General features: G+C 45.7%; 1 protein-coding gene across 1 annotated transcript in view; it reads right to left on the reverse strand.

Annotated features, from left to right (window-relative positions):
• Window positions 1-26,687, reverse strand: part of MED13 (mediator complex subunit 13) — a 684,456-nt gene that overhangs the window by 424,218 nt on the left and 233,551 nt on the right. Inside the window, exon 9 of the mRNA XM_086954050.1 lies at window positions 7,572-7,714. Within this exon, the coding sequence (XP_086810176.1) occupies window positions 7,572-7,714 (143 nt within the window). The remainder of the gene's footprint in view (window positions 1-7,571; window positions 7,715-26,687) is intronic.

Below are 26,687 nucleotides of genomic sequence, written 5' to 3' on the forward strand. Positions count from 1 at the left end.
GCAACATAGTTACGTGTAAGGTAGAGATAAAAAATAAGCACAAATACGTAAGGGGAAAAGCAGGCAAGGGGAGAGATTCAGGGGAGGAGGGGTAGGAGCAGGGGAGGAAAACAGATAATGAAGGCGGGAAAGAGGAGGGGAGGGTGAGAGACAGCATGGAAAGAAGAGGGGGAAGGGCGACGGGGACACAAACCGGTAGACGAGTCAAAGAAACGTCTAAAGTCCAGTAAGCTGTGAGCCCAGGGTAAGTGGTATCATTTCCCTATCTCTGTTGCAAGAGGCTCCCATAACGCAGTGAACTCTCTCAGAGGGGTCTCTGAGACTCCAAGGCCTACACACTGGATCCTACAATAAAAGGGGGAGAGGGAGTGCTTTGGCAAGGGGTGCCATGTTATGTTACGTTATAAAAAATGTATAAAGCGCAAGTACACCAAGGTTTCATGGCACTATTCTGAACTGGTCGCAGCCAAAATCCTCAGCTGTGAATGGCTCCCTTGGCGCAGTGAACTCTCTCGGCGGGTTCGCTGAGACTCCAGAATATAAATATTGGCTCTTTCCTCAACAAGGGGAGGAGTGCTTAAGTCATAGGGCACAAAAGACAGGGCGCTAGGCGGAGTAGCAGGTAAGGGGAGAGATTAAGGCGAGAGGGGATAGAAACTAGGGAAGTAGACAAAGTGAAAGTAATAAATGGGAACATATTTAATTAATGAGTTTTATATGGCGCTGGCTAGACCCAAAGGAATCAGAGCGCTTTACATGAGGAACAAGAATGTTACAATTTACATCAGTTAAAAGTTACATAAGTATAAAAAAAACATTTAAAGAACATAGGGGACAAGGTGGATGGAGCAAGGAAGGGTAAGGGGAAAAGGTGGATGGCGCAAGGAAGGGTAATGGGCAGATTTGAAGGCTTCGAGAGAAGCGCTGATGTCGGCTTTAATGTTGTCGCGCAGCTCTCTTTTTAAGTCCATGAGGGTGGCCAGGAGATCATCACGGGTCAGCCCCATCCCTTTGGCTGTTTATGCCCTAGCTCTTGTCCGTCTCCCTTGTTAATGTTTACAAAGTAGCTTAAGACCTTGTTGGCTTGAGATTTTTTTGGGAGGCATACGGGCAATTCACGGGGCCAAGCCGCACATTGGTGCGCTCGTTTGTTCCCCCGCTCACTCTGCTGTGGGGACTAGACTTGTGGTTCTCAGGTGGCACTGTAGGTCAGGGTCTCTTTCCTGTCGCGGAGCACGCTCCTCAGGGCCTCTGGGCAGCGTCCTGAGAGTGGCCGTGGCCTATTGTATAACCCCGGGTGCCTTAAGAGCTTGGGATATAAGGGATTAAGCCGCTATCTTAAGGTCAGGCAGCGACCATGTATCCATGGAAGAACTAATTTGAACACCACATTCTTAGCCAATATAAACAATTGGCCTGGCAACAGTTGTGGGGCTAATTTTTTTCTATTTAATGCTGACACTGTCCGTGTCAGAGCATCAATATATTGGTTATGGCATACAGGACTCTTACACAAGTATGCAAAGCAGTAATTAATTATACCCTTGCCCCTCCCCCAATTCCATGTAATTTGAACAGCAGTGATGCCACAAGAAGTTGTAGTATAAATGGTTGTATTCATACTGTGTTGTGGGCAAAATCATTTAATTGTACTTTGTATTTGATATTGTATTGACATTTATACAGCCTTTCTACTACTGGCACTTGATATTTGTTGTGAATATATTTTCTAATTGTACACTATTTTTAAATTTCAGTTAACCTGTGGTTGCCTATCTTGTGTTTTATATATGAATTAGGTTAAGCTATATGTTAAACTCTACAAGTGCCCAAGATCAGCATTTCTTTTAAAGAATGGTCATTCTTACTGCAATAGCATTTTTTTATGTTGTTACAAACTAAATAGCAGCAGCCATACAATACCACAATTCAACATCAATGCTAAAGCAAAGTGTAAAGTGCAACAATGTGTTCTTGTTTCAGAGCATAACAGAAGCACATGCGGACTTTAAATTTCTTAGCATGTGCATATGGGAGCTAAAGGCAAATATGTTAGTAGGTCATCTGCAAAGTGAATGCAACAGATTTTATAACTCTTAAAGGAAAATGTGGGCCAGGATACATACAGTGACTATCAATATGCACTTAAACACTATGATGAATTCTGGCAACAAGCTTACTTCGTTGCAGATACTAAATTGTGTGGGCATTAAAAAAAAGTCCAACCAGAGTATCAGGACTCATATGCACCAGTATGATGATGCATGCCTAAGCAGCATTCAGGGGCTAGCTAATTTCAATTAAAATGTTTGCATTTGCTATCTAGCATCAGCAATTAAAAAGGTTTGGCTAATGCCTCTCATGACAATACATATTGGCTTAGCCAATGTTTGCTTTGAATTGGTAAAGAAGAAGTCATAGGTGTATAGCTCTGCAAAGCACTTCATTACACAAGATGTGCTACTGAAATGTGACCTATATTGGCAAGAAAAGGCAGTTTGCTGCTTTAGCAGTAAAAGGCCACCCCATAACAGACACTGTCCTGAACAAATCCTCTCAAAACAGGTAGTGGTTAAGTGTAAGTAGTAAATTCATAATAAATAAATGGAATAGATAATCATTCCCAAATAAAAGTATTAAATATGCACCACTGTAATCATTCTTTAATTGGCAACAACAAAAAGGCTTCAAAATAACATTTATATAAGAAAACAATGGTTTGGTAGGACTAGGGATCACAAGTGAAGGACTCTGCATGTGCCCCAACGTTTCCATATTTGAAGTTTCAACTGCAGGGTTACTTCTAACTAAACTTGCTAACATTACATCTAATGAGAGTTTTAAAGGTTGTGGTATAATCTCTATCCCTAGCCAATAACAAAGTCTACCCTGATTACCGCAACCCCATACCTATTAAATATCTATCCCATAGCCGACTCACCCATTAGCTACTTTATCAGCACAGACATTAAGTAACAGCAGTACCAGTCCTTTTAAGATCATATCATGGAATATCGATTGTAAAGAGGACGTTGGCAGAAGTAGAATGGTTTATTAATGGGTATGATATTGTGTGAATGCAGGAGACTTGGGATCTGGACACATTTTTTGCAAGGGTATTCCAACTACTGTGTAAAAGCAGTCGCCTCAAGGGCAGGTCGCCAGTCTGGCAGCCTCCTAATTTGGATTAAGATCATGTTGGGGGAATCTATCAAAAGGGTAGGCACAAATAATGATATTTTGGACATATATATCTTAGTGGACAGAAGCGTAACTAAACATATTTAATAACTACAATTGTCCTGTAAGTAGGAACAAAGAATAAACTACCCTAAAACGTTTAGACTTTCTCCTCAAGAAGATCCCATGTAATGTCCTGATTCTAGTTGCAGGAGATTTTAATACTTGCTTGTAGCCCCTAAAAGGCCTGTCATTTATCACAGAAGGGGAAGATGAAGCTAGGGGTACATCAAAAAAGGAAGCAAAATCGTTTATGTCACTTATGCTGTCCTTCGGGATGTGAGCTTGCAACGGTATATGATAATCTCCCTGCTTCTGCTTTTTCCAGAGGGTCTCATATGAGTAAAATAAATTCCATCGGGCTAGACATTGATTTGTGGCATCTAGCCTTAGATTTTGAAGTTCTTACCCAAGCAGACAGTGATTATAATGCGCTTGTCTTGTCATTAGAGAAAACAATATTTCCAACTCACGTGAATAGCAATCCCACATTCTGCAACAACACTGTTTCTTGCAAATAACAGTAGGGCAGTAAAATGGTCTAAGATCAGTCATAACACTGAGATACTCACTCACATTTACACCTAGGTAATGCCATTTCTATTAGCCCTATTGAATGCATGGTACAGCCTCAGCAGTGGGTAGATTATTTCACCAGCTTATATGCTGATCCTTCCTTGCCAGTATCCCTTCATGCTGTAATCTCGATCAGCAGTCTTGCCTAGAGCAGAAAAATCTAAGATTCTCCGGGAGTGAGACTAACTGCTATTAATGCTTTGCGTCCAGGCAAAGCGACAGGACTCGATAAAGTCCCAGCTTCCAATCGGAACCTAACATATGGGGCCATTACATCCATGCCCTTTCAAATAAGATACTGGAAGGCGATGTGTTGGCTGGCAGCAGAGATCATTTCTATCTTAAAAAAAGGGTGATAGGACCTCATCAGGCAATTACAGGCCCATAAGTTTGATTGAGAATCTGCAAAAGATTTCCTACCACCAGATCCTATCTAGACTCCAAGACTGAAAGGATGAGAAGAGGATTCTTTCTCCCATAGAAAGTAGGGTCCAACCTGAAAGTGAGCACCATAGATCAGGTGTTTCGTTTAAATCGTCTAAGGTGGAAGGATGTGGCTTTCCCCAAGATCCCCTGTATATTGGTTTTGTTGATTTGAGGTCAGCTTTTGACCTGGTTCCGAAAAGCTTACTGTGGTTGTCACTGACCAGTATGGGCATTGATTCAAACGTATCAGATTGCATGACAAGACCTATGCCCAAGTATTGTGGGAGAACAGGGAGAGCTAACCGATCGTATACCCACTGTACAACAGGGATTTATTTTATTTTAGGAGTTTTATATGGCGCTAGCTGGACCCGAGGGTATCAGACCGCTTTACAACATGTACAGTTATGTGCAGATATACAATACAAATATTATGATAGAGCATGCAGGATCGAGCCGGGAATAGAACAGACACAGGAGCGAGCATGGAGCGGGTAGGGTGTTTATCGTTTAGAAAGAGCGTCTAATAGGTGTTCTTTGTTTAACCAGGACGGGAGACCAAGAGGTTTTCTGGGTCCAAGTCAGTGTCCACGGTCAAAAGTATACAGTAAGATGGAGAACCGTCTAAGGTGCTTCCTTGGATCTTATAGTTTCACTCGAGAGTGGTCTAGGAAGAGGACTTTGAGCAGGTTCTTGAGGGGATCATTCTGATGTGAGGCGGGGATGGAGTTCCAGATTTTTGGGGCGTTTCCAGCTAAAGATTTAGCTGCGTTTTTTTGCTTACGAGTTTTCAGTGGAATGAGTAGTAGAGTGTTGGAGCTCCTCAGGTTCCTGGACTGGCAGGCCCTTTTAAATTTGGCGGTTAAGTATTCCGGTTTGCCTGTGTGTAGGGCTTTATGCGTGAGGCAGGCTGTTCTAAAGCTGGCTCGCAGTTTAATTGGGAGCCATTTAAGTTCCCTGAGTGCAGGAGAGATGTGGTCGGTTCTTCCTTTACATCAACAACCTGGCAGATTATTTATTAAAAGGTGTCCATGATAGCCCAAAATAGGGGAGTGGGGGTTGTGAGGGGGTGTCAAACGGTTTTAAGCCTCTACACCTAAATCTGCGTCCCCAGTCACTGAAATGTATAGGGCCAAGGTGCAATCAGTGGCTTTATATGCAGCAAAAGTACAGGTAGTGGAGAACACTCATATGTTGTCTTAAAGAAAATTGTTTTATTAAATCATTGTTTTGTCTACCACGAAGTACCCAATCAGTCCCCGTTTCTTTGACACTGGCTTCAAAATAATAGGAGATCTTGTTAAGCTGAGACCTTTACTTTATTGGGCTAGATTATGGTCCACCCCTGAATTGACCATATACAGGTCTGCATTTGAGGAAGTTCTATTCCTAGGAATAGCACCACCATTCCATTGGTTTATTTTATAAAAACCCTGGGTATGCTTTGGTTAAATCCATCTCAGGCAATTCAAAGGCAAATGTTAAAGAGAAATACTGGGGCTATACAATTGACTCATACTATTGCAATGAAAACATTGTTAGGTGGATGGAGGAATTATTAATTTTTAAACCTGTCCCTGCATTTGAGTCATTCATGGATGCTTTTATTCCACCATTAGCGCGCAACTTGAGAATCAAACTACAACTTGTAAATGACTTCACGTATAACTGTGACCCAGCTAGACAGAAATCGCTGAATTGCCCACTATGTCCTGGCCATAGTGAGGACATAGAACACGTACTTTTCTTGTGCCTGGCATATGCTAAGCCCAGGAGGTCCTCCATAAGGCTGCATTGTATTACATAATTGCAAAAACCACAGTTGATGGACAGAATGTAGAACAATGTCTTACATTCACCCCAGTACAAAGATCTGGGCCTAAATCCATTGCTTTTTTGCACTCCACACCACCCTAGGTCAGACAATGGCTATATGCAAATCAGCCTTGACCCTGTGCCTCATGGGAACAGTCCAGCCCGAACTACCAAGCCATGTCTTTCCTAGACCGGAATCAAGCATCCAAAGGCTGGTTTCTGGCTATCAGCCAGGTCCAGGGAAGGCATGGCTTGGCAGTTCGGGCTGGACTGTTCCCATGAGGCACAGGGTCAGACTGATTTGCATATGGCCATGTCTGAACTGGGGTGGTGTGGAGTGCAAAAAAACGATGGATATATGCCCAGATCTTTGTACTGGGGTGAATGTATGACATTGTTCTGCATTCTGTCCAACAACTGTGGTTTTTGCATTCGTCACCCCGAGTGGGATGGGTATGCTCAGACTTTAGTCCGAATCTCTCCACACCACTGGATTCAAGCAAGCCGGGCTGAAGACGGCTGGAATGCCAGAAACCGGTCCTCGAAAGCTTGTCTCTGGTTCAGGGAAAGCATGGCTTGGCAGTTCGGGCTGGACTGTTCCCATGAGGCACAGGGTCAGACTGATTTGCATATGGCCATGTCTGAACTGGGGTGGTGTGGAGTGCATAAAAACGATGGATTTAGGCCCAGATCTCTGTACTGGGGTGAATGTATGACATTGTTCTGCATTCTGTCCATCAACTGTGGTTTTTGTATTGTATTACATAAGGCACAAAACAATATGCTGAAGCCTACAGGATTCCAAGATATGTTTCTATATCCCGGGATGGCTTTAAATCGTGGATGCTACCTTGTAACAGTGAGGCGTATAACGAAAGCACTTTGAATCCCACTGTTAGCTTAACTAGATGAAGTTACTTCAGATAAACTCTTTTCTAGTCTATAGGTCAAGTAGCATATCTCTGACCGCTATGTCTGCATATATACTGCTTGCAAAAAGATGCTTTTATGCATGTACACCATCTGGATGATTTTAATGCTTTTACCCTTCGCATGTTTAATGATGACTATCTTTAGCTATTTTTTTTATATGCACATGCACTGTGATTTTAACATTTGTTTTGTGTGTAATTTAATGGTTTTATAGGCTTGTTACTGAAATATATTTTGACTGACCGTCACAAATCAAAATTATATAGCAGCAAAATATGCAACCTTCTGTAGGAAAACTTTCACTGTACCTGCAACCATTGGTTTCGGTGGTAGACATCCCAAAACTAATTTGAGCAGTAATTCCATTGCAAATCATTAAATAGAGAAAATATGAACAACATGCAAACTCACAACAGTGACATGCTTCCACAAAGACATATTAAACTAAGACATGAAAAACTGCAGTGTTGATGCACTGGATGAGTAAATATGAATATCACAAAATGCATGACATCCAAACTGCATGTTACTTTTTACTTGCAATTAAGCGTGGTTGATTAACAGAATTACAACTTTGTTACCTATTAGCTCCCCATGACCTATTCTTCCTAAGCGGCCGATGACTATTCTCCATGGTAGGGAACTCATTTGCACAAGTCCTAAGCACCATTCCCATAGTTTCTGGAGGCCAAGTCTCCGAGCTGAGCCTTTTTTCCTACGAGCCCTGAGGAAAAAAAAAAACAAGACCGAGTTTGAGCACCATACCAAATAACAGGTTTATTTACATTTACCAACGATTTACAGCTTAATTGCTGTGACCATTCTGCCATGTAAAGTTTGGGCCCTCAAAATAAAATTTGTTTGTAAAACTACTTTGCAAACAGAAATGCTGAAAATAATTCCACGCGACGCAGCAGAGCAACTCACTGTAGAAAAGTGGCCTATGAAGTCTGTATCATTTAATCCTGGATCAATCTGACGGTTTCCAGGAAAACCACATATTTAACATTGATGAATCTCAAGTCCTGTTAAATTAAATTGAACTTCAGAAAGTCTTCTTCAATGCCATCCCAAATTGTTAATGTGTTATTATGTGGTGTGATTGTGATATCTCACCATGTAATTTCAATCTTTTCCAGGTCTAGTTAAGCTTCTTTAATAAAACCATTAGCTCAGTCCTGGATAGCTGTGGCACAGAGCTTGGAGCTGGCCACGAACCATTTCACCTCCACCGATAAAATGTCCGGCATTGCTTCTGAGGCTAATACTGTGTTCAAACCAGACATTGGGAAAGATCACTCTGAACACAAAAATGTAGGTGCACATCAATAATAAATATGAAGGCAAAAATCTATGCCAAATATCCTGGCCACACGACTTTCCCCTGATAATCAAAATGAACAATCTTACTCAGACTGTCTTATCCACGGCAAATTAGATTGGCCTGGGACAACATCTGCTTATTCTACCTTGTTAATTGAGAGGTTTTCCAATCTGCTTCCCCCTCCAGTAGGTGCTATAGCTCCAGATGCAGAGAAAGCCTTTGATAAGGTTTACTGGCCTTACCTTGAAACTGCATCAAAATAAGGGGATGAAGGGGCTATTTCCACTCTCATGGAGTGGGAGGTCCAGCACAAACAGGTGCCCCTGTTAACATGTCAAGGAAGGTATGTTGTGCTGTTCCTCAGTTGGGAGGAGTTAAACAAAGGCTAGAAACAACTGAGTATCAAAGAGATCTACAGTTGGGCATCCATTTGTTGGATTTTAATGCCCTCACACACTCTTTCAGGTGTTGTGCTTCATCATATGGTCTGCTCCTCGTTGGGTCGGCGTTGCAATACCCAAAGGGCTCACCTCAAAGATGGGCACTTTATCGGAGATCTTTTAGCCAACAGCCGTATGGTGAAGTGCGGGTGTGGGGCCAGAAGAGTGTAGCTGTGATAGTGAGTTTAAAATGGGGCTGGGAGTACCTATAATAGATTATTTTTATTCTGGAGGTCTCCTGACCTAGTTCAAACCGGTGAAATTTGCGTGTGAACTGCTGCAGCACGTGACTTTGTACCCAGCGAGCACTCCCTTAGGGTCATCTCTCAGTTATTGTTAGTAAACCAAGCTGCATTATGCTTGGTTCTACCGGGGTGCCATCCAGGGGGATGCTCAGCCTCTTATGCTGGGAGGAGTTGCAAGATTTGTAGATGGGGGCATGTGATCTCCTGTATTTCCATGTAAAGGATCTAGCTAAACGGGGACCACAACTCAGAATAGGACTCCTTGTGTTCTGCTACCATTGACACGCGCTTCATTGCTAGTGTTAACCAAAGCTTATGAAGCCATGCTATGTGGAAGAGGTGTGGCGCAGCGGCCAGGGTGGCTGACTCCGGAACATCCGGGCTCACCTGGCGCCAGGTTAGCCCATTACCATGTAATTCTGGGCAATAGCTTGTTTAATCTTCCCGATGGACCCCAGCGCCTTGACACCCTTAGGGGTAATTGTTCGCGCTTTACAAATACTGGTATATGGGATCAGAGCCATTTGGTGAGACCCACCGGGCTAAAATTACTTGACGTGCTGCCAACAGTGCAAGAGCTATCCGACGACCCCTTAGGGAGCGCAGGGGAAATGTCAAGGGGTTTGTCAGCCCCAAAAGAGTGCATGCTTGGAAACATGAGATATTGGTATTAAATGCTTATGTTGTTTAAAACAGATTCCGAGAGAGCGAGAGCGCGAGAGAGAGAGAGCGCGAGAGAGCGAGAGCGCGAGAGAGAGAGAGCGCGAGAGAGCGAGAGCGCGAGAGAGAGAGAGCGCGAGAGCGCGAGAGAGCGAGCGAGAGAGAGAGAGAGCGCGAGAGAGCGAGAGCGAGAGAGCGAGAGAGCGCGAGAGCGCGAGAGAGCGAGCGAGAGCGAGAGAGAGAGTGAGAGAGAGAGAGCGAGAGCGAGAGAGCGAGAGCGAGAGAGCGAGAGCGAGAGAGCGAGAGAGAGCGAGAGAGCGAGAGAGCGAGAGAGCGCGAGAGAGCGAGAGCGCGAGAGAGCGAGCGAGAGAGAGAGAGCGCGAGAGAGCGAGAGCGCGAGAGCGAGAGAGCGCGAGAGCGAGAGAGCGAGAGCGAGAGAGCGAGAGAGCGAGAGAGCGAGAGAGAGCGAGAGAGCGAGAGAGCGCGAGAGCGCGAGAGCGCGAGAGAGCGAGCGAGAGCGAGAGAGAGAGTGAGAGAGAGAGCGAGAGCGAGAGAGCGAGAGCGAGAGAGCGAGAGAGCGCGAGAGAGCGCGAGAGCGCGAGAGCGCGAGAGCGCGAGAGAGCGCGAGAGCGCGAGAGAGCGCGAGAGCGCGAGAGCGCGAGAGCGCGAGAGAGCGAGAGCGAGAGAGCGCGAGAGAGCGAGAGAGCGCGAGAGAGCGCGAGAGAGAGAGAGAGTGTGTGGTGTGTGTGTGTGTGTGTGTGTGTGTGTCCGTGCCAGTCTCGCCCTCAGTCACTCCGTGCCAGTCTCGCCCTCAGTCACTCCGTGCCAGTCTCGCCCTCAGTCACTCCGTGCCAGTCTCGCCCTCAGTCACTCCGTGCCAGTCTCGCCCTCAGTCACTCCGTGCCAGTCTCGCCCTCAGTCACTCCGTGCCAGTCTCGCCCTCAGTCACTCCGTGCCAGTCTCGCCCTCAGTCCCTCCGTGCCAGTCTCGCCCTCAGTCACTCCGTGCCAGTCTCGCCCTCAGTCACTCCGTGCCAGTCTCGCCCTCAGTCCCTCCGTGCCAGTCTCGCCATCAGTCCCTCCGTGCCGGTCTCTCATCAGTCACTCCGTGCCGGTCTCTTAGTCACTCAGTGTAGGTCTCAGTGACTCAGTGTCAGTCTCCTCTCTCCTCCCCCCACACTCCCCCCTCCCTCTTTCCCCCACCCCCTCTCTTTCCCCCACCTCCTCTTTCCTCCACCTCCTCTTTCCTCCACCGCCTCTCCACACACTCTCCTCTCCACTATCTCTCTCTCTCCTCTCTCCATTCTCTCTCTCTGGGGGGCCATAGGTACATTACCTGAAAGGTCCGTGGGCAGCCACGATAGGCCTGCCGGGCCGTACTATGAGTATCACGGGTATAGACTGTTCCGCCTTGCCAGAGGAAATTCACTCTTTAGCTTCTTTTCCTGGGCAGTAGCCACCAAAAGGTTCAGAATCTGAGATTGCTTCGGTTTACTTTAAATCCAGAGATCTCTCTAAAGCACTTTAGCTTTGAAAGCAATGCCAGAAGAGATGTCTGAGGATGTGTTAGTGAGAGGATCACATAATCTGCGTACAGGCTGATAGTATCGATCCCCGCTACAAATTGGATGCCCCATATTTGCAGATCATCGCAAATTTTTTGAGCCAACGGTAGCAGGTACAACACGTAGAGGGGATAGTGGGCAGCCTTGACGGATGCCTTGTGCAATGGGGAACCAGTCGGAGGATATTCCGTTGACTCACAAAAGATTTCAGGGTCTGATATATGCAACTGACCCATTTGATAAAACCCTCCCCAAATCAAAAGTGGTGTAATGTATCAAAGAGCTAGGACCATCATACGTGATTAAAAGCTTTTTCGGTGTCGAATGAGCGACCTGTGTATGACGTCCATGAGGCAGAGAAGTCTTTTCGTGTTATCTCCACCTTGTTGCGTGAGGAAGCCTGTTTCTGGAAAAGGGTTAAATAAAGGTGTTAAAAGCAGTGCCAACTCTGGGCAAAACAATTCATAGAATTGCGTCGCAAACCTGGAGCCCAGTGCCTTGTGCAATTTAAGGTGTGCAACAGTCTTAATTACTTCCTCGACTCGTATTGGTTGGTCGAGCTGTGCTGCAATTGCCTCCGGCAGTCGAGTGATAGGAATGTCTTGCAAGTAGGAGCAGGATTCAGCTCGAGGTGTATCTGGCTCGGAAAATAAGGTCTGATAGAAATTTTTGAACACCTCTACTATCTCCCGGTCTACCTGCACTTTGTCGCCGGAAGGTATTTTGACCGAATGAATCGATGCCACCACTGTCCTAGCTCGGAGCCTATGTGCCAGCATTCAACTGCATCTGTCACTGCTCAGGTAGAACTGGTGTCTGAGGAGAGCATATCCTGCTCTATCCAGGTCTAGACGCTTCAGCTGGAGTCTTCTTTTCTCCAACTACCTCCAGACTCTAGGTGCCCCCGTACTTTGTGCATGGCTTCCAACTCTACTACCTCTTTTTCTATACTCTGGCACTTCTCGCAGCGTAATCTGTTTTTGGCCGCCGATATCGCAATGAACTCCCCCCTGATCGCTAATTTCAGCGCTTCCGAGATTGCTGCCAGTGATGTGTTCCCCACATCGTTAGTATCCAGGTTGTCTAGCAGTCACGTGCGAATAGACCCCACAACGGTCTTGGATTGCAAGAGGATTTCCTGTAGCCGCAATCTAGGCAGACTGGAAAGATAGTTATCTGCTTGCAGCGTAACTGTAATCATGGTATGGTCCGATAGAGAGACCGGCTCAATGGAGTTCCCGTAAGTTGAGTGCTAGAGCTGTTGAAGCTAAAAAGGAATCTATACACACGTAAGTTTTGTTGAGTCACTGAGTATAATGTATAGTCTCTTGTTCCTGGGTGGTGGTTGCGCCTAATGTCTTGGATAACGCAAGCCCTCAGCAGAGAAATACCCCAACGGCGCAGACCGATGACGCAAGCGTACAAGGGAGGAGTCCATGACCAAATTGATGCCGCTGCCCCCCCACCACCAAGAGAGCTGCATCCAAGGATGCCATCACCTCTCCTAGGGCATTGATAATGAAAGACATTTGTAGTGGGTTCTGGGTGTAAATGTTGGCAAGAGTAACATGAGAAGTCCCCCACTGGATTCTGACCACCAGCAGCCGGCCCCGGATTTCAGATATAGTGGAGACAACCTTGCCGCTAAATTTCACGCTTAAGAGAATGGCAACTCTATCTTTTTGGGGATGTGTTATAAGACCATAGCTGACAAGAGAACCTTCGGGAGCGCATGCTGGTGGTATCCCGCTGCAGGAGGTAGGTTTCTTGGTGGAGTCAAATGTCACAGTTGGAGCTCTCCAGCAGGGACAAAAATCGCAGAGCGCTTTAATGGGTGGTTAAGGTCTTGAACTTTGAGGCTCACGATCTTCAAATCTCTACCCATATTCTACTTACAAAGAGGGATGGATGCGCTGCGCTGTCTAGGCTCTGTGCTGCACCAGGACTGCCTAGTCTATAGTTGCCCTGTCTGACTGTTGTCCTGAACTACCTGAAGCTGGTGCGGAGGAAAAAGAAAGACTTGAAAACACAACCAGAACAGCCCCCAACAATCCCAAACCGCACTAAACATGGCAAACATTTAGCCACCAGAAATTGACGTCAGTTTGTCAGGTAGGAGAGCCCGAGGGGGCAAGGGCCGGCTGTTGTCTGGTCGTCCCTGATGTCTCGACGACTCACCGGGGGTCTTGCGGCTTTCACTGTCACTGGGGCAAGGATGGTGGTGAAGACTGGGCGTCTCCCAGGCGCCATCAGCATCAGAGTCTCCAAGGGCCCAGATTGATCAAATCAGGAGGAGACTAGCCAGTCCGGTAAGCCGGTCAAGAGTGTTGATTACTGCTTTTCCCTCTTTGGCTATTGTTTCTGAGTCCGGTTTATGGCTGGAGGGGTCCTCCTACTCTATGCCAGGGGGATTCCTTAGTTTTAGGGCTTGAGTGCTTGCCTTTATCCTCCTGTGTCGGCTCTTCCATGAGACCAAAAGCCCCTCGTGCCTCATTAAAAAAAAATAATCTTTTTATTAAACAAAAAGACTTCATTTCCATTCACAATTTGACTAAATAAATCACGTTACATGGTTCTAGTCCCCGCAACAAATTCTATGGAGGATCTTCATTTGGACCAGGCACAACCTGGAGATTGCAGCTTCCCGCGGAGAGGCCACTGCCTCTTGCCACTCTTCGTCATCAAGCTCCAACCCATCATTTCCCCAGCGCTCCCGAATCACTTTGAGAGGGTCTGGTGCACTATTGACCAGCCATTTATATGTCAAGGACACTGCTTTAGTTCGTTGGTACCCTCAAGCAATCTATCTTTCAATAGAGTGACATCTGGGTGGGGGTGGGGTGGGGGGGGGGGGGGGGGGGTGGGGGGGGGGGGGGTAGGTGGGGGGGGGGGGGGGGAATACTCCCTTCGGCAAATGCGTTGTTAGTGCAGGTCTCACCTGTAAATACCGAAAATATTCCATGCTAACAAAGCTCATTCTTGTTGCAAGGTGGCGAAGGAGATCAGATAGCCCTTTTGCCATAGGTCCCCTATTTTCGTGATCCCTATCAGGTCCCACTTATCAAACTCCTACGAAACTCTCAGGGTGCCCAGTTGCTCTGAGTCCCACAAAGGAGCAGCCATGGTGACTTTCGTTCCCACCCCAGGCTCCTATTAACTGTGTGCCATACGTGCACTGAATGTCCTCTTTAAAATATTTTGGCTTGACCGGCCCTGGAATATTCTGGAGCGCATGTAGAAAACGTGGTACAGACCTAATTTTGAATAATGCTGCCCTCCCCAATAAGGAGAGCGGTAGTGTCTTCCAATTGGCCACATCTTGCTTCAGACTCTGCAGCAGGGGGGGGAATAGGTTTCGCTCCTAGCTACCTTTGGGTCTACTGTGATAAAGATTCCCAAATACTTGAAGCCCTTTTCGCTTCCTTCATGGGACACCCTCTAGTCAGTGGTATTCAAACTGTGGGGCGCCCCCCCCCCCCCCTGGGGGTCCGTGGCTGCATTCCCAGGGGGGGCGCAAATGAGTCTTCAACTATTTGCCACACAGTGTGTCTAGCGCTTTGCTGGGGTGAACCTAGTTTCAAGTTACAACAGAGTCTCCTCCCCCATTATAAACGGAGTGGCAGAGTGTGTGTGTGTGTGTGTGTGTCCTTCAGTGCGTCCCCCCAGGCAGGGCAGGCACAACGTGCAACAGTCCTAGAGTAGAGTGCCACTCTGAGGCACCATCCCTCTGTGTGTGACATCGTCGCCAGCTGATAAAGAGCCCCCCTCGAAAGGCAGCTCCTAAACAAAGCTGCCTTGCTAACAATGTGCTCTATGTCGAAGTGTGTGGGCCCATCGTGACGAGTGCTTGAAGAGGGGCGCACTCCTGCACGCACAATACTGGTATGTGAGCTCAAAGGAGTTCAGCCCCCCACCCCCGTCCTGTGAGACAACTTCCCGGAAGCACACTCACTGTCCCCACCCAAGTACTTCACAGGTCTCAAGACCATTTGATAGTTAATGAGGCTTCCTTGTTTTTTCACCCCTTCGTAGAGCCCCTGTATATCAACTCTGCCTACAACTGGAAGAGTCCTACTGTTTTTTTTAACTATGCTCCTTGCAGAGCGGGAGAAATTAACGAGTTCACAGTCTCTTTGAAGCCACGATGAAACAGCATTAAATTCCATGGCCAAAGTGATCCTCGTGGTGAACTACTAAATTCCCCAAAATACCAATATTTAAAGTGCTGGTACCTCTGTGCCCTGCGTGGGGATACTCAAAATGGCCATATAACTAATAGGAGCACCAGTACGCGGCTTACTCTGTGTTTTTGTTGAGATCGTGTGATCTAATAGTGATATTGGGATTTCGGTGTTCTCATTATAATGAAGGTAATGCATTTTCCATGCCATGATGTATGATGCAGGTATTTTTTAATACCATAACTGTCAGTATAACGAGTACCATGTCAGTAATTGCACGATGTGCACAGTATTTCTAATCTATGTCGTTTTGGACTACGATACACACATATACATATACACACATATATATATATATATATATATATATATACACACATATATATATATATATATTCATATATATATTCAATCGCGCTTGCTCCTGCTGTAACTTCCTGCCGGATTCACAAAGAAGACAAGGCAGACCCAATTTGGTGCTTTGATTTTATTTTTCAAACACCACCAAAGCCCTCACGACGCGTTTCGGCAGATCCCTGCCTTGATCACATGACAGCATCATCGTGAAGCACACCTCTATTTAAAGTGCAAGTGCTACATTATTGTTACAATAGACATAAAAGACATACTGGACTTTACATAGTCTCTTACTTTTCTATGTACATCACCATTAAATTTAATTATCATAGATGTAAAATGCCAGATTTGTATACTAGTAAAAATCTCATTTTGATAGAATCAGAGTAAAATAAGGGAGATATGCTTGTAAAATACATCTTGGTAGCACAAAATACTTGTAAAATACCTATTTGGAACGCATTGCAGCAAAGGTAGGTCAAAATGGTAGTAAAATACATGATTTTTATATTATAGCATAAATGCTTTTTGTATTCTTGACATCATCGTATATCAACCTATGCCTTCATTCCTTTACCCTTTATTTCACTAGGGAATTTCCCCCCACATTTCTATGTCTATTGACTAATATTCGTGATATGCTTCTATTATAAGAAACCCCATCTATCACCCTATTGGTGTATTGTGTAAATATAAAGTGCTAAACAGTGCAAAAAAAGAATATACAACCCAAAATAAACAGGAACACTTTCCTATGTGTGTTTCCCTATACCTATAATTCATAAGACTTTGTGCAATATTCAGAATTTCATTCTAACAGTAACATTAGGTACGGTTTCCAAAGATAAATCCTGTAAATATCATTTTGTAGTGTTCTGGACATGATTCCCACAATCGGTTAAAAACCACTTTTCTGCTTTAAAACAGTATGTTAAAAAACCAATTCATGTCTTCACTATAAAATTTACTATATACAGAAAAAATATATACATGGAAATTCATATATAAATAGATAATCAATAAATACAACTTTAAGTTAAATGATTTGTGTCTCCTCTAAAATTAAGCAGCAATGTATATGTTTATCAAAAGTGAGCAAACTAGCCCAATCTATGAGATTTTGTAGTGGGAGCACATATTATGAAATATCCTAATTCTTAAGTGGTGTGGCTACGTGTATCCTATCAACAAACTGAAATATATGTTTGAAAGGATTTTAATCAAATTGTTTGGATGGGTCTACGTTAGTCTAGGTACGTATAAAGATCTTCCCCCATGTTCAAACCATTCGGTTGTTTACTATCGAATAGTAAAATATAATGGGTCTCTAGGCGCCGTAGCATCCCCTCTCTGTCCCCGCCCCTTCTTTGTATGGGGACACTATCGATCAGATAGTATTTGAGATCATTAGGCTTCCCTCCATGATGTTCCTTGAAGTGGCGGGCTACCGGGTAACTAGGGTCGTTGTTATTGATTGCCCTAATATGCTGAAGTATACGCTGATGTCCCGGCAGTTTGGTACTTCCAACATATCTAAGCTTGCAGCTGCATTCCAAGACATATACAACACATTCACTTTTACATGTCAAGTGCTGTCTAATCAGTTGTGGCTTTGAGCTAAAAGCTGTTACAAACTCCTTCATATTAGTACCATATTTGCAAGCTTTACAGCTAATACATTTAAAGAACCCCTTTCTTCCCGTTAACCAATCTGTGGTAGTTCTACATTCGGGGCTGCTTGTTACTAAAACATCTGCCATTGATGTAGATTTTCTAAATGTAATGGCTGGGTGAGCTGGAAGAGAGCTGCCAATGATCGGGTCATCCTGTATTATATGCCAGTTGTTTTTAATTATTTTACGTAAGGCTTTGTGTTGGCGATTGTAAGTAAATATTAATCTAGGTGCATCTTCACCTATTGATGTCATATCATGTTGGGATTTAGGGAGTGCATTAGCAACTTCTAAAAGTTCTTCCCTTGCCTTCATTCTAGATTTTTTAATTGCACTGTTTTAGTCTTTACACTGTATCCCCGAGCCATAAACCTTAACTTGCTCTCTTCCTGTACTTTAACAAGCTCCACCTCACTACTGCAAATTCTGCGCAATCTTAACATCTCCCCATAGGGGATGCTATGTATGAGATGAGACGGATGCGCACTACTAGCATGCAGTAGGGTGTTACCAGAGGTTTCTTTTCTGAAGAAGGTGGTACATATTTTAAGATTTTCTATTTTGACTAGGACATCCAGGAATGCAATCTGTTCGCTACTTATCTGTGATGTAAATTTTAAAGTCTCATTGTTGATATTTATAGAGTCAATAAATTCTTCTGCCTCTATTTTTGTTCCATTCCATATGATCATGAGATCATCTATATATCGTAGCCACGATATTATTTTACCACTGTAAGTGTCCCGATGTTGCCGTTTGAGGACCAGCTCCTCCCACCAGCCCATGAATAAACAGGCATAGCCTGGGGAGAAGCTGGCCCCCATGGCAACCCCTTGTACTTGACGGAACATTTGTTTTTTGAAAAGGAAAAAGTTATGTTCTAAGCAAAATACCAATAGGTCCATAAGCATTTTATTATGGGATGTAAATTCTATTGGTCTCCTGTCCAGAAAATAACTAACTGCCTTCATACCATCTGCATTTTTGATGCATGTATATAGAGATGTGACGTCATATATATATACACACACACACACACACACATATACACACACAATTTGACACATTTGTATAAAATCAGATTTGTAGATACGATTAGTACAGCAGGTGCTGTGGCACCAGGTCCCAGTGGTATAAAGGGCTAGCTAAACCCCATGTCTGTTTTACTATTCGTACTATTAGATGATTATTACAGTAGGGTCCAGTGGCCACTTGCTTTGGGCCTCTGAGTAATGATCTAAAGGTGGGAACATTGTAGCAGAGGAGACACTTTTCTGGGGGTATCAGAGAGAAGACGGTGACAAGGATGTGACTAAATGAGAGCTCATGTTTTTTAACAAAGGGCAGAGGAGACATCCCACTTGGCGAGGCAGTACTGATCACTGGTGAAGTAGGTGCAGCAGCACCAGGGTCCACTGGTCTAAGAGGCCCCCTGTATTACAGTTATATCTTTTCAAAAATAAAAAGGGTATAGGAGCTAATTTACATTGCTAGCATTAGGACCACAGCCACCTTTGCTGCAAAAAGGGGAGCAACACATGGGAGCTCATGTTTTTCCGGGGGAGGAAATGTGGCCTTATTATGGGAGATGCTCAATTTGGACCAGGGGAACTAGGTTCAAGTCCCAGCTTTTGCTAAACATCCTGTGATTCTTGGTGAATCACTTAATTTTTCTAAGTCGTACAAAATCTCACCTTGGGTAATGTAATTGGAGTATATTTCTTGCTGCTCAGGGCCATGGTTATCATTACTATAGCAGGTGCAGTTGCATTGATCTGAGGAGTGTGATAGGATCACAGACACCAAATTATGGGGAGCAGAGCTTTTCTTTGTTAATTCATGTATTTGCTTAATGAATTTGCTATTTTGTAAGTCTTATAGTTATTGTGGAATATATGGTATAGAAAACATCTTCATGAAATGACCTCATAAGCTCCGCCCCCTGTGCTCAACCCTGCCCCACCCCCAATCCTTGTCATAAAGGTTTGGAGGGGGGCCTTGGCGTCAAAATGTTTTATTTGGGGGGGGCTTAGAGCAAATAAGTTTGAAGGCCTCTGCTCTAGGTAGTGGAGGTGGTTCACCACTAAGGACATACACCAGGGATTTGCTCCGGTTGATTGTGTACCCAGGGTATCTCCCAAAAGTGTTGAATATATCAAGTACTCTATAGAGCGAAGACTAGGGGGATGCGAGATAAAGAATGATATTGTCTGCATTTAGTGAAATGCGGCCCTCCCATGTGTCAGCCCACTTTAGTGTCCGGATTACTGAGTCCCCACAAATCCACGCCGCCAGTGGCTCCAGGGTAGGAGCAAAGAGGAGGGGGAAAGCGGACAAGTCCCCGGCTCAGCTCGAATACCTTAGATTTCTCATTATTAAAGACTACTTGTGCCAAGAGCTCCATATACAAAAGGTGCACCCACCCAATTAAATTGGGCCCAAATCCCATCCTCGCCAAGACTGCAAACAAACAGGGTACCTCTATTGTATTGAAGGCCATTGTGGCACCAAGCGAGAAAACAACCGCTGTCTAGTGCCTCTTTTAAGTATTGGATCTGCCGCAGTTTGCCTTCATACTGGAATATAATGCGAAAGGGGTGCCCCCACAAGTACAAGGCCCCCTTTTCTCTGGTGACAGGTCAGATGTCCTTGTGTTTGCAGAGCGTATTCAAAGAGATCATGGAAGAACAGCACTGTGACACCTCAGAATTGTACTGGCTGGTCGCTCCTTGCACAGCGGATAATGGATTCTTTGATTTGAAAGTCGTGTATACACACTACGATGCCTGCCGGGGGAGTTTTATTACTTTTTGGCAGTCCGATGCTGTGTAAGCGTCAATTTGGATGTCTGAAGTGCATTCGTCTCCGAACACTTGTCGAAATAGAGCAAGAACATATGATCGTATATCTTCTCCTTCGCTTGAGTTGGCACTCCTCTGATGCGCACATGGTTTCTCTGTGAACGATTTTCCAGGTCTAGCGCTTGCAGATCAATATGTTATTCTCGTAGCCGGAGGATTTCTTGCTGCATCATTTCCATCTCCTCGTCTCTGCTAGTCTCTCGCTCTTCTAAGTACGCAACAGTTTCCCACCCAAGTCCTTCTGCACCTCATTGAGGTGCGCTGATAATTGGGTTTGCATTGAGTGCAGGTCTTCCGGGAGGGAGGTAAAGAGTGTGGTAATGAAGGCCTTGGTGGCTGCCCCTTCTTGTTGCTCTTCTTCCCCGTTGGCACTCCAGATGGGGTACCCATCAGGGGCTGCTTCACCAGCATGTCCTTCACTGATTGGTCCTTTTTGGCTCTGGCAGTAGACATTGATTCTTGTCGAGCGTCAGATCCAGCCTGGGAAATCAGGGAGGAGAGCATGCACCGCCCACGGATGCACCGCCCCCGGATACTCCACCCGTCTGCGTCCTCCGGTACACTCTATTGCTTCTAGAGGTTGTGACGCCATCGAGGGATGGGCCGAGAGGTGAGCACGGCTCTTGATCTCAACAAGATTGACCTGTGCACTCTACGTGCCAACAGCCCACACCCCAGCCTATCCGATCGAAGCAAGCAGCGGCACAATCTTCGGCACCACCCTGGTTGCCATCAAGGCCCTTGCCTCACATGTAAGTCAGACGGTAGGTCACTGCTGATTGTTCGGCCCTCTAGGACGCTCTATACCAGGCGCTTGCTGTCTTGGGGAGATTCATCAGGGTGAGGAGTGGCGCTAGTGGTGCGCGCAGGAGTCTTGCGTAGGACTTTTGCGTACGGTGCCGTCTGACGGCCCTTAAGTTCTCGTTGTGGGGCTGAGCAGGGCCTGCTGTGTCGGGACGACAGTGCTCTGCAAGGGGTCGCACTGCCCAGACACAGGTAGCATCAGCAGCAGAATTCAGTTGGGTGGGGGAATCCTGCTTACTGTAAGCCCCCTTCCGTCACCTGGTGCTGAGTAATCCTGATGCACCCGTTCAAGCCGCTCTGCATCTCCCAGGCCCTAGGGGCGGAGCTACGAGCTGAGCTCCTCGGCCGGGATGCCGCTCAGGCGCCGACTCACCCGTTCAAGCCGCTCTGCATCTCCCAGGCCCTAGGGGCGGAGCTACGAGCTGAGCTCCTCGGCCGGGATGCCGCTCAGGCGCCGACTTCCGCTCAGCCGGAACGCACTGTCCACAGCACTCACTGGTCGCAGCGGGAGACATCAACAGGGCCTCGCATCACTCCTCGGGCCTCCACTCTGCGGGTGGCGTCGCAGGGCAGCACGGGAGGGCCTGGTCACATCTCCAGCCAGTGGGAGGTTCAGCACCGCATCACTCAGCCCCCGGTCTCCTCAGGAGAGATCCTCTCCATCAGAGGTTCCTCCTACTGGCCGCTCTTAGTCAGGGCTCCTTCTGGGCTCTGCGAGATCCCTGGTGCCAACCAGGCGTCAGTCCTGGTGTCCACAGCAACTCAGCCCGGACTGATTTTCGGCCGTGTCAACTGCACGACCCAGGAGACTTCGTCAACGCTATTCTGGGGGGCCCACCTACGTGGCCCCACCTAGGTTGGGGAGGCAGTCTGGTTTTTAACTGCAGGGCTGCCCGCTGTCTAACTCCATGGGCTTTGGAACCAAGTTGCTAGGCCCCACTTTGGCAATCCGTTGCAATCCGGTGTGACTCACTGCTTTCGGGCCCGAATCACTGCTGCAGGAAGGCGCCTGGATGCTTATACTGCGCCCCCCTTCACTATGCCTGGCACCAGGTAGCAATCTCCATGCTAAATGTCGGCAGCACCAGAAAGGCTTGAAAGCAAGTATCATCCGACCATCTTGGCCAAGCCCCTCCCAAACTTAGTCAGTTCTCCAGCTGGGCCTGTGAATCCTCGACTGGTGATGTTGAGCACATGTTCTTACCATGTCCCTGCCTCTCCTCTTTCTGGGCAAACATCTCTTCCCAATTGAACAAAATCTTTAATCAATCCATCTAGTTGAACTTTTCAATATAAAACGTTGTCCACACTCAGCTGTGCCACCTACTGAACATGCTGTTCTAGATCTGTTGCTTACTATCACCCTAAAAGTCATACTGATTCACTGGAAAACCTTCAACAATATCTTCTTACAAACGGTGGGCATACGTTACTTACCTCAGAAGTATGCACATATCCCAAACACATGACAAAAGCAACCCAGTTACTTGACAAATCATATGGGAAACACTTAACATTCATGCACAACCGTTAACACTTCCAAAGGTCAGTTCGCTCCTTCCACAGTGCTAGTGGGAAAAGGGAAAGATTGCACAGGGTTCAGTGCTGGATAATAATGAAACTGTAGTCCGCAATTTAGAGAAGGGTTTTCCTGTATTTAAAGAGAAACTTAAATGCCATCTCATATCTATGTTCCCTAATTTTTTAATCCAGATGATCTATTAAAAAAGATGTCTAAGTAGCAGTCATCATAAACAAATCTAACTAAGAGGAATACACATTGGGTGAGCGTTACAATAAAACTATGTTTTAAGTAACCTCACGTGTTTAAATTAAGTAGGTTAAAATCTTGGGATTGTCCAAACTAATGGTTAATTCTGGATACCTCAGTGAGGAATTATATCCATTAGACTTTAGGTATGACATTTTAAATATTGTTTGAGAGTAAATGGTTGGTTTCACTGTATATTGTTATATGTTGTTGGGCACAGCAGGGGGTTTGATTCAAAACTCAAAGACTGGTTACATCCATTCATCCATTTTAAGCAGTAGCTTGACACGTGTGTATATCTAGACAATTAGCTATTACGTTTGTGGACCAGTTTTGAAATGAATTAATTGGAGTCATTAAGTAGAAATGTTTATTGTAATTTTCTCTTTTGTAGTAACCACTGGTAAAGAAAACCCTGACGAAGGCTCAGCCGAAACGCGTTGGTAGCCAGTAACCAAACGAATGTCTAGAGAATGGGCTAAAAAAACATTATACTTGTCTTATTCTCTTCTTTCTTTGTTGTATGCTGAATGCACTAGTGCACAACAATTGCAGTTATAGATTGATATAGGGTTACTTGCATTCTATTCGGTGGTTTGACTTTTTATCATCATAATGTCTATTTATGTACAATAGAGACAATCAACTATGTCTGATAATTGATGTGTATCAACATATGCTATTTAAATGACTTGTCAGAATAAAAATAGATAAATAATATGTATAAAATGAGTAAAAAATAAATTAAAAAGATATATTGTTCTATATATGTTGTCTTATGCACTTTGATTCAATAGAGGTTCACTGACTACAGTTTCATTATTATCCAGCACTGAACGCGGTGCAATCCTTCCCTTTTCCCACTAGCATGGTTTCCTCGTTAGGGTAGTATCCTTTTGTCGGGGGCCCCTTCTTTTCCAAAGCACGCTCCTTCTACAGTGTCACAAGACTTAAACTATACCTAAAGTTGGACATAATCATAGAGTTCAGTAAGAAACATCTGTTATTTAGCGCCAAGAAACCCTTCTGGGTGAATGTGAGCTTTACAAATACACATGTAATGTTACACCACTAACTGCACATATGGCTAACCACCTCCTCTTTTCTACCTGCCACATTCTTCCTTTAGTGATATTATTTGCGTTTTTCCATGTCAATCAATTGTTGGGCCAGGTACTTATCTTCAGTAACGCCTTATCTGGGCATAGAGACAATCTAGCCTCAGATTCATTACCTTTGAATTTCCCTGGCGTCAGACTGGATCTGGAAGCCCCCTAAATGCCGGTAAGTGGCGCCAGTCGGAGCTGTAGTGACGTCCGCGCCACCCATACAAGCATCAGATCAACACTGACGTCAGTTACTTTTACGACTTTCCATGCCATAAGCAGGGAGCCATGAAATGCACAGACATTGTGGGGTGAACAACTAGGATCCTAGAAGGGATCAGCCTTGACCCTAGAAACCTATACGAGGTGCGGGGAGGATGGGTGGGACGGTAAGGCATCTGCGGCTAGATTACATCGATCAGATAAGGAGTTACTGAAGGTAAGTACTTGTTCATCTGATAGAGACATCTAGACACAGATTCCATACCTCTGAATAGATACAGAAGCAATGCCATCCCCAGAGGAGGGACTGCGGGCAAGTTAGGCCAGATATCCTGCAGGACAGTGTGGCGAAAGAGGACTTTCCTGCAGACTTGGCTGTCAAAGCAGCAATGCTTGAGTAACATGTGCAATTGTTTAGGACTGGAACCCCATTTTGCAACGTGAGATAGTCTACTGCACCGCACAAACCTTCTTCGCTCAAAGTACCCCACAAAGCTTTGGCTGTCCACCCGGAACTCTTTGGTGTGGTCAAGGTAGAATGAAAATTGTCTTTTAGGATCCAGACCGTGGAAGAGCTCCTCTTTAGAGGGATGTGGAGGAGCGTAGAAAGTGGGCAAGGTGACAGATTGCCTCACATGGAATGGTGTAATCACTTTCAAAGGAAAGAGGCCCTTGTGCAAAAAACACCAATTTGTCAGGGAACATTATCAGGTGAGGAGGCTTGGAGGACAAAGAATAATTCGCTCACCTTCCTGGCAGATGTGACTGCCACTAAAAAGGCTGTCTTGATAGTAATGAGCCAGAGGGGGCAGTTCTTCAGAGGTTCAAATGGAGCACATATCAGGAAGGTGAGAACCAAATTAAGTTCTCACTGAGGCATAATGAAAGGGGAAAGTAGGAACATATGTACACGTCCTTTGAGGAATTCTTCTACAATTGGGGATTTACATAATGAGGGTTGGTCTGGTAGCCACAAGAAGGCAGACAAGGTTGCACGGTACCCCTTCAGAATGCCCAGAGCAGAGCCCTGATGGGCAAGGGTCAAACTAAAAAGCAAAACATCTGAAAGAGAATGAGAGATGATCAATAGCCTTTTCTGCATAATATAATACAAATTTGATCAATCAGCAGGCATACATGGTCTTGGTCCAGGGATGCCTGGCTGCCAAAAAACATTACAAGCTTCGGTAGAAAGGTTGAATGTTACCAATTGAACTGCATTTGTACAGCACAGCATTGTCACCCCTAGGGGTATCTGGGCGCTGTGTCTCTAAAGAGCCAGATCTTGAGTTTGCCAACGTGGGGAGCTATACAAAGCTGTAGGAGAAGGTTGTTCTTTGCTGCGATGTAGGATAACGAGCGGCCCCTGCTGCGGCTGTGACGGATGCAGGGGGTGAATGAGAAGACTAGTTAAGAGGAGCACATGTGTCTACAGGCCCGATGGAATTTGAGTCTATGGTTGGTGTAGGCAGGCCCTAGGCATGGAGGGCTTTGTAGGAGTGTGTGAGGATCTTGAACTGGCATCTCTTCTGGATGGGGAGCCAGTGGACGTCTCTCAGAAGGGGGGATGTGGATTCGTATGGGGATGTCCAGGATGTGTCTGGCTGCATCGTCCTGTACGGTCTGAAGTCTACTGAGGAGCTGGATGGAGATGCCGGTGTAGAGGCCGTTGCTGTAGTCAAGGTAACAAGGGCCTGAATGATTATCTTTCTGGTGTTGGTTGGAATCCATCTGAAGATTTAGCAAATTCATCTGTGCCACTCAATCTTCACGCTAGAAGGTGTAGAGTTGACAGGTTCGGGTGGCGGACCTGCCCCTGCTGCTGTGACAAACGACCATCCCAAAGAGTGAAAAACACTAGAACAGGGGTATAGGGCCAAGATAGCTGCACTTTATCCAATGTTTTGCGGTACAATTAGTTCGTTGTGGGTGCTAGGAACCTGAATTCATGTACCCCTAGACTCCCAACAAAATTACAATCCACCACGATGGTTCAGCACCCCACACAAAGTACAATTGACAATAGTAGTCAAAACAGTAATCAAGAAAAACAATTCAGAAGGACCTAAAGTTTTCTTTCTTGCTTTTATTCAAAGTCTTCAAGTAAAAAACGTAGCTACTCGAGCCTCAGCATCAGCTGAAGGCCCAGCGGAGCCCGTCGGAGGAGAGAGGGACCTCATGGCCATGAGGAAGCGCTCGATCTGGTCGCGTCTCGCCCAGGGACCGGAGGGTGTGGAGCTGGACACGGCGCCCTCGACTCCGACAGAGCCGCGTGGGCAGTGCCACTCGAACCCCCGGCCGCGTCAGGCGAGCGTCGGAGGGAGTCAGAAGAGCGATGACGCCTCTTCGACTTCTTGTGTTTCTTACCGGGCGACGACTTCGACCCGGAGGAGTGGTGCCGACTCTCGGAGCTGTGGTGGTGTAGGAGAGTAGGGTCTGCAATCCTATGGTCACCCCCGATTATTGCTTTTTGCTTCACTGGTTTACGA

This window comes from Lissotriton vulgaris, chromosome 2_1 (genome assembly GCF_964263255.1).
Source record: "Lissotriton vulgaris chromosome 2_1, aLisVul1.2, whole genome shotgun sequence".
NCBI lineage: Eukaryota > Metazoa > Chordata > Amphibia > Caudata > Salamandridae > Lissotriton > Lissotriton vulgaris.